Source organism: Schistocerca gregaria, chromosome X (genome assembly GCF_023897955.1).
Source record: "Schistocerca gregaria isolate iqSchGreg1 chromosome X, iqSchGreg1.2, whole genome shotgun sequence".
NCBI classification, from domain to species: domain Eukaryota; kingdom Metazoa; phylum Arthropoda; class Insecta; order Orthoptera; family Acrididae; genus Schistocerca; species Schistocerca gregaria.
In genome coordinates, this window is record NC_064931.1 from 516,534,117 (window position 1) to 516,543,348 (window position 9,232).

The 9,232-nt window shown below is 42.7% G+C and overlaps 1 protein-coding gene across 2 annotated transcripts in view; it reads right to left on the reverse strand.

Annotated features, from left to right (window-relative positions):
* LOC126299360 (chymotrypsin-like elastase family member 2A) overlaps nt 1-8,097 on the reverse strand; it is a 141,079-nt gene extending 132,982 nt beyond the window's left edge. For both annotated transcript variants that reach the window (XM_049991221.1, XM_049991220.1), the window contains exon 1: nt 8,005-8,097. In XM_049991221.1, the coding sequence (XP_049847178.1) occupies nt 8,005-8,062 (58 nt within the window). In that variant the 5' untranslated portion in view covers nt 8,063-8,097. The remainder of the gene's footprint in view (nt 1-8,004) is intronic.
* Between the last annotated feature and the right edge of the window lie 1,135 nt (nt 8,098-9,232).

Consider the following 9,232-nt stretch of genomic DNA (forward strand, 5'->3'; position numbering starts at 1 on the left):
AAATCACACTTTGCATGTTGTACCATTATACAAAGAGGCTTTCAGAGCTGGTGTTAACACTGGTACCTCTAATACCCAGTAGCATGTCCTCTTGCATTGATGCATGCCTGTATTCGTCGTGGCATACTCTCAACAAGTTAATCAAGGCACTGTCGGTCCAGATTGTCCCACCCCTCTTCGGCGATTCGACGAAAATCCCTCAGAATGGTTGGTGGGTCACGTCGTCCATATACAGCCCTTTTCAACCTGTCCCAGGAATGTTCGATAGGGTTCTTGTCTGGAGAACATGCTGGCCACTATAGTCGAGCGATGTCGTTATGCTGCAGGGAGTCATTCACCAGATTTGCACGATGGGAGGGCGAATTGTCGTCCATGAACACGAATGCCTCACCAATATGCTGCCATATGGTTGCACTATCGGTCGGAGGATGGCATTCACGTAGAGTACAGCCGTTACGGCGTCTTCCATGACCACCAGAGCGTACGTCGGACCCACATAATGCCACCCCAAAACAGCAGGGAACCTCCAGCTTGCTGCACTCGCTGGACAGTGTGTCTACGGCGTTCAGCCTGACCGGATTGCCTCCAAACACGTCTCCGACGATTGTCTGGTTGAAGGTGTATGCGACACTCATCGGTGAAGAGAATGTGATGCCAATCCTGAGCGGTCCATTCGGCACGTTGTTGGGCCCATCTGTATCTCGCTGCATGGTGTTGTGGTTGCAAAGATGGACCTCGCTATGGATGTCGGGAGTGAAACTGCGCGTCATGCAGCCTATTGCGCACAGTTTGAATGGTAACACGACTACGACGTCCTGTGGCTGCACGAAAAGCATTACTCAACATGGTGGCGTTGCTGTCAGGGTTCCTCCGAGCCACAATCCGTAGGTAGGGGTCATCCACTGCAGTAGTAGCCCTTGGGCGCCCTGGGCGAGGCACGTCCTCGACAGTTCCTGTCTCTCTGTATCTCCTCCATGTCCGAACAACATCGCTTTGATTCACTCCGAGACGCCTGGACACTTCCCCTGTTGAGAGCCCTTCCTGGCACAAAGTAGCAATGCGGACGCGATCGAACCGCGGTACTGATCGTCTAGGCATGGTTGAACTGCAGACAACACGAGCCATGTACCTCCCTCCTGGTGGAATGACTGGAACGGATCGGCTATCGGACCCCCTCCGTCTAATAGGCGCTGCATGGTTGTCTACATCTTTGGGCGGGTTTGGCTCTGAGTAATATGGGACTTAACATGTGAGGTTATCAGTCCCCTAGATTTAGAACTACTTAAACGTAACCAACCTAAGGGCATCAGACACATCCATGCCGGAGGCAGGATTCGAACCTGCGACCGTAGCAGCAGCGCGGTTCCGGACTGAAGGGCCTAGAACCGCTCGGCCACAACGGCCGGCTGGGCGGATTTAGTGATATCTCTGAACAGTTAAAGGGATTGTGTCTGTGGTACAATATCCACAGCAAACGTCTGTCTACAGGAGTTCTGGGAACCAGTGTGATTCAAGACTTTTTATGTGTGTATATTCTAATTACAGAGTGATTCAAAACTGTTAACATTTGAAAATTCAAATCTTCACAGAATAATGTAAGTAGACATATAGAAACTGACACACGTGTTTGAAATGACATGAGATGTTATTGAACCAAAAAATAAGTGCACAAAATTACCAACGAATGGCACTTCATACGATAAAAAGGCAATAATTAGCATAACAATTGATTTTTACCAAAGACAATGGTCTTTATAACAAATGCTCAACATGTCGGGCATAATTCGTCAACACCTGTAGTCGAGGGACAATATCCACTCACCGGGAAGTTCGACTGATGGACACTGGCACGGGATTGAAGCACCCCAAGATCAGTTCGACTTTACGCCCAGCTGGGTTCTAGTCACTGTTGCTCCCAGAGGTGGCTACTCCGTGCAATAAATTTCGCGCCGGCAGTTGTGGCCGAGCAGTTCTAGGTGCTTCAGTCTGAAACCGCGCTGCTTGTACGGTCGCAGGTTCGAATCCTGCCTCGGGCATGTATGTGTGTGATGTCCTTAGGTTAGTTAGGTTTAAGTAGTTCTAAGTCTTGGGGACTGATGACCTCAGATGTTAAGTCCCATAGTGCTCAGAGCCATTTGAACCATTTTTGAATAAATTTCGCACGATACGTATGCCCCAATCACCTACAAATTTAATCGTCAATTTTTATTGCAATAGTGTATAGTCACAATAAGTAAAATTTCGCTATTTGCTACACTCCCTGGTGTTGCAGTTTCAACGACTAGCAGTATACTTCCGATGTTATCCGAAAAGTTTCTTCGGTTGTTACATACAAGAGAGTCAACTGATATTGCAGAAACCTGGCGAATCATACGACGTTTTCTAGAGGCCTACGTTCTAATCATTATTATTTACACGGTACTCTTTCGTCGGTAGCCGAAAATATTAATAACATACGTTAAATGAGCACTATCTTTCAAACAAGAAACAACCTGCGAGTGGGTCGTAACATTTCATTACATTAATGACTTTGTGCCTGTGGCGACGGAATTTCCAAGCTCATCTATCGTGAAGAGGAATAGACAGTTAATCCGGAAAAGCTCCAAGCCTGGTGTACGATAACTCGTATTTGTGACATGAGAACAATTTTTAAACTAGTAACACTATCTGTAAATGTAAGGATATTGAACTCGTAAGTAAGAATGATTTTACGTATAAAAATACTTAAAAGTAACTAGTCGCTCATTTTCCCCGCAACCAATTGCCTGTTTTACTTGCTTGCTAAGCTGATTTAATGTGAGCTACTTCATATTTTCCTACTCGGTTGATGTTTGCGGTGTTATTTAATGTACCAAAACCAGAGTATTACACAGCATGAGACAGAGTTTTCCGCAGTTGAAAGGAAAGATCTCCTTAGATGAAATGATTTCATGAGGGAAACAAATCGCAGTAGCGCTGCAGGTTTGCCTACGTTGAATACTTTCGGGTACAAATTAAAATCTCGGAATGAAACGTTACTTCGTGCTGTCCTATTCGGTAGCAACAGAACACAAACTATTCATAATGGTTCTTATTGCAATGCGATACATTAGCAGCGTTAATTTATTTGAAAGTGAGGATAAAAAATATTTGGCCACCGGTCAGTTTTGCTGCATATGCGTAGCTTTGCAAGCAATATACTGCATATTAACTCAGAATCGCAAAATACATTACTTAATTTAGCTTCGCCATTTCTGTCAACTGTTTAACCCTCAGACACAGTCTTATTAAATCGCTGCCTCTTTCCAATTTTGGAAGCCTGAAGGGTAAAACCGAATAAAATGATTTAGAAGTACAGAGATGTGTTTCTTCCACGGCTCACCAAAGTTGTTTGTCGGTGAAAATTTGCATTTGTGTAGAGTCGATCTTTGAAGGGAAGTAAAGTAGAGGAAGTATCTGATGAAGCAGTAACGAGTATTAGATAATTATGACCATCAGATTCAGTAGCCTCGTAAATTAAGTATTATTTGACAGAGAGCTCAATTTATGCTTGTAACAATATATTTTAACACATGTAGGTCTTACAGAGTCATATTTTCGAAAACAAAGTTAATATATTGTCGCCCATGTTCCTGTTGTCCGTCATCGAAGTGGAAATGTGAATTTTTAAGAAGTGATTAAAACACAGCGGAATGGAATAGTATGCACACGTACGTATTCCTTAATGGTAACTAGTTACGAACGAGTCCGTCCATTTTCGAATCATTGTCTTCATCTTTATCATGTCACCGTAAAATTATTCCTGTGTAATAGAAAAAAGCTTTGTTCTGTTCTTACAGTATATATTTGAACTGTCTGCCCTTGGCACATTTTACTTCCGTACACTAGGTGCATAATTACGGAAGTCAACTGTCACAATGAGAGACAGTTCGAATGTCTACAGTGAGCACAGAACTTTTATGTGGTACACTGAAATTATATTAGAGACACATGATAAATTCGCTGGTAATGGTTCGAACATGAACGGAATCGTTCGAAATTAGTCACCATCAAGGAATAGGTACGCAGCTGTGACAGGAAACTAAGTAGATAATAACATATAGTAACTAGTCCTTTATGTCAGCGCAATGTTGGACTTACATAAATTTTCGGTGTATGCGCACACCACCAGTTCAGCTATAGAAATCACATTGATCACACGATCCAGATTTTTGTCGTGAGCTGTTGCATTTCACTGAGTCTTGGTCGTTTCGTTGAAGCTCCACGTTAGCACATCGATGACGATGAAGGGAAGAACAGCACTATTTAGCCACAAATATGACTCTGTAAGTGTTGCATGTGTTCACATGTGCTATTTCAAACAAGTGTTTAGCTTTTTGCCAAATACTACCCTATTTATGACACTTGTGTATGTGTAGGTTAATATTGCCTTTTACGCGGTAATGTTTATGCAGCAACTTCTGCAGCAGCTTCTGTAATGTTCAGAAACGTTCACATTCAAATATGGATTATACTCTAAAGCAGAGTTTTACAGGTTAAGGACCTTGATAGCTGGTAGAACACGCGCATCTTCGTATTTTAAAACTATTTTTATTAGGTTTTAGCCCTCCCAACTCGTAAGTACTGTGTTCCCGCTGACTTATAGTGTTTCAGAGAAACAACAGAAAACAAACATCACCGTAAAGAGTGAATCACCAAAAAATTTTGTTTCGCGTAGGTCCAAGTTATGAAAACGATATTTCCAGCAAATGTTACTACTTAGGGACACGTAATTTTGTTTTACGGTTAATGCTTTTAACTCTTGTATCAATCTAGGTGCTTTTTATGGAACGAAGTACTTTTGTAATTGCCTTCGGAAGCTCTTAAAAGGACGAATACAGTGATGTAACGCTTGTTTGTGATAAAGCTGAAACCGTTCGCAAAAATATCCGAGCAATATGCTGAAATTGAAAGGCAAGGCGACCGGAAGCAGCTATTGTGTTGTAAACGTTGCCAAGTGGGGCTCTGATATTGTGGTGTAAACACTGCCAAGTGGGGTTCTCAAAGCACGTAGCCGATTCCGGCTTCCTTCCTTTTATACTTCAGCACGTCTCTCGGCTACTTTTGTAAAACTTTTCAATACCAACATTAACGAAAGCTGCCCCACTTTACTAGACTTTTAAGAACTTTTTAATGCCATTAAAAACGTATATCGATCCGTAATAAAAGTACTTGCTTCAGTATCTCGGTTGGTATAAGAGTTTAGTGTATTGCGCATACAAAAAAATTATGAGCCCCTCTGCCTGCTATCGTTTACCAGAAACTTCGGTTCGATATTTTGAACCGTTCACGAAGTAAAAGGGGTACAGATGCTTGTCGATTCAGTTTGTATACGCCTGTCAGGCTTCTCATGAATCGACAGATACCTTTACTCTAGAGTTTTAGAAAATATTTCAGTTTTGTTTTCTTCCATCGTAGGAGAAGTTAGTCCAAAATAAACTACTAGTTATCTTTTAAAATGATAATATTGTTCCATTTGAATATCTGCTTTATTGTTTCCACTACTAAGCATTCGGATTTTGACCCATTATCAAGTGCAACTGGGAAAGATATTAGTATTTGTTTATAATATGTCATATTCCAAATATCACGTCAGTGTTTCATTTTAAACCCTTATTATGGCTGTGGGCACCAATAAAGGAAAGATTATCAACTAGTCACGTGTTTCATGTGATGGGCAGAGTAAATGGAAAAATTCATTTCGATTCTAACTGTAAATAAAATGTTAAGTTGTAATTCTATGTGCTCGGTAAAGCAACGTTAATTTAATCTGTTACAATACTCAGTTCAGAGATAGTTACTAGCAGTCACAGAGGAAAAAAAAAGTGGGTAACTGATTCTAACAGCGACTGAGTACAGCTGCGCAGATTTCACATTTCTGTCGTAATGCTGAACTGAATCTCGCACCAGAAAACTTTAGGCGTTCGCACTCGGTTGTGTACATAAAACTGCATTTTAAACAATATTTTGCTTGTAATGGGGAACAAAATGATTCTTTCGTTGGTCCTGGGAATCGCATTTTGTTTGAGCTGATAGGCCTACACAGTGAGAACCACAGCTCCAACGCTTCACCCTGCCCTACAGTGTGTGTAACACACGAGGAACCTTGAGCATATTATAGGCTCGGATGCAGGTTGGACCTGAATTCATCCTACAAAATTTTGTGTGTATTTTGGTATTAGGGACCAGTGGTCTCAGGTGGCACGTTACTGAGAAATTGCATTTCTTTTGATTCCATACCCCCCCCCCCCCCCCGCCCCCAATTGGTCTCAGTAACTGTATTGCACTGCAAATATCTACAAAACAGTGGATATGTCAGCACTGTGCCCTATGCGTATCGTCTGGAAAGAAATTTGTTCTATCACGGTACTTGGGCTGACAAGTTTGCATTCAGTACAGGTCGATTCTGTCTCCCGTTTGCTTTTCCAGCAGAGTTAGTTACTCGTTATAGTGATGCACAACCACATGGGCAGCTGTACTGATAAAGAGTTATACGGTTTATACCTCGTGGGTGGGCTCACTGAATCAAAAGGAAGGGCTGCACTAGGGTACGATGCTGAGGTGTTCGACAGGTTCATCCTCGGGGCTCATGAGAAATACGGGCCCCGCAACAAACCTGTGGCGTCAAACAAGTCGACTTGTCCGCCACACTTCGCGAACGCTCGGCTCCGTGCAGGGGCACCGGAAAGTCAGTATGAAACTGAAAAGGTACCCACTAAAAGTCTTAACTTCGTCACGTGCTATCGAGAGCTTGTATGCATTTAAACTCGTAGTCAAAAATCGTCGAACTCGAGTGCAATAGTTACTCGCCTCCGCCAGAGACGGCTGCTGGTACTCGTAAGACCTGCAGTGTCACGTGCTGTGACGTACCCACCACGGCCCGTCTTTCTCGAGAGCCTCGTTCATCCTGCTGGCTGTGAGCAGAGACTCAAATAAAATCTTTAACAGTAAAGAGCTGACAAGGTACGCGATGCGCAGGTCCAGTTGCAAGTTGACTGCCTAACGGCTTTAAGGGACAACAAAAATTTTATTTTCAATAATTCGTATAATTTTTGACGGAATTTAAAAATTTAAAATTCTGTCACAATCTGCTCATTTAGATGAATAATCTTTAACACAATAGGACAAGTATTAAAGTTAGAGATTGTGTAAATATCTTGAGGCAGCATAATTCATGGTGCGCAAATTACACAGAATATATTGACTCATTATTTGAGGATGAGAGCACTCAGCGATTTCCAGTAAGCTTTACACATAATTTCGAAACATTTTTGAAACGTTTTCTCGCCGACACAAAATAATGAAAGGAGAAACGTTTATCGGTTACTGCATGTTCGCTCTTAGATTTCAGCATCAGGCATGACGTTTTAATTTATTACTTTTTTTATCACTAACTCTATTCTCAACACTTTTCGCTCGACACTTAGCTAGGGAGAAATGACGTTACATACACGGCAATCTGATTCTTTAAAGAAACAGGGATGAGTGGGTTTACTGGTAGAATGCTACGAAATATAACTATAAATGAATCTTTATATACTAGTAATACACAAAATAACGATAAACTACATTCACTGCTACAAATAATGCAGGTCTCTTTGCAGTCTGCCGGCCGCGGTGGTCTCGCGGTTCTAGGCGCGCAGTCCGGACCCGTGCGACTGCTACGGTCGCAGGTTCGAATCCTGTCTCGGGCATGGATGTGTGTGATGTCCTTAGGTTAGTTAGGTTTAAGTAGTTCTACGTTCTAGGGGACTGATGACCACAGCAGGTGAGTCCCATAGTGCTCAGAGCCATTTGAACCATCTTTGCGGTCTCGAGAGAGAACTCGAAGGCCCTGCAAAGCAGGAGCCGCGCGCTCCATCGTTGCATAGAAACGTGATCACCTGCGGATTTGTACTCCCAAAAGCAATTCTGATCCAGCGCACAATTTTATTCCTCGTAATGTGTGTCGAGAGGCACATTTTCACAAAATCGCTGTTACATTACCGTTGCTGAAGAGGACGGCCGAGAGGCACACTGCCACGAGTCGAGCCGCGCGCTCCATCGCGGACGAAGTGTCTGCAGCCGCAGCGGACGCACCCCCTCCTCGCAACTTAATGGCATTTGAATAGCACTCGGCGCCATACATGTTTTTCCGGCTATTAAGGCAAAGTAGCAGACATCTCAAACTGCTTTGTTTTTACAATAAGCAGAAGTCCTTCTCAAATTTCTTGTTCAGCAGTCTGAATTGCTGGACGGTGCAAATACTGGGTGGTTATAATTCAACTTTCCGTATTAAACATGTTATAACACGGAGACTAATTACCGTACGAGAACCAAACTTGGTAACGTTAATGTCAAGGACATGGGGAAGAGACATAAGACCGAATCAATTCAATTTAAACACTTTTAATGTGCTGCTACGGTTCATTATACCATTACATACGCCGGCCGTTGTGGCCGAGCGGTTCTAGGCGCTTCAGTCCGGAACCGCGCTGCTGCTGCGGCCACAGGTTCGAATCCTGCCTCGGGCATGGATGTGTGTGATGTCCTTAGGTTAGTTAGGTTTAAGTACCGGGTGATCAAACAGTCAGTATAAATTTGAAAACTGAATAAATCACGGAATAATGTAGATAGAGAGGTACAAATTGACACACATGCTTGGAATGGCATGGGCTTTATTAGAACCAAAAAAATACAAAAGTTCAAAAAAATGTCCGACAGATGGCGCTTAATATGATCAGAAAAGCAATAATTAGCATAACAAAGTAAGACAAAGCAAAGATGATGTTCTTTGCAGGAAATGCTCAATATGACCACCATCATTCAACAATAGCTGTAGTTCTAGGAATAATGTTGTGAAAAGCACTGTAAAGCATGTCCGGAGTTATGGTGAGGCATTGGCGTCGGATGTTGTCTTTCAGCATCCCTAGAGATGTCGGTCGATCACGATACACTTGCAACTTCAGGTAACCCCAAAGCCAATAACCGCACGGAATGAGGTCTGGGGACCTGGGAGGCCAAGCATGACGAAAGTGGCGGCTGAGCACACGATCGTCACCATACGACGCGCGCAAGAGATCTTTCACGCGTCTAGCAAGCAATACTTTTTTTTGGTTCTAATAAAACCCCATGTCATTCCAAGTATGTGTGTCAATTTTTACCTCTCTATTCCGTGATTTATTAAGTTTTCAAATTTATACTCACTTTTTAATCACCCTGTAGTTCTAAGTCG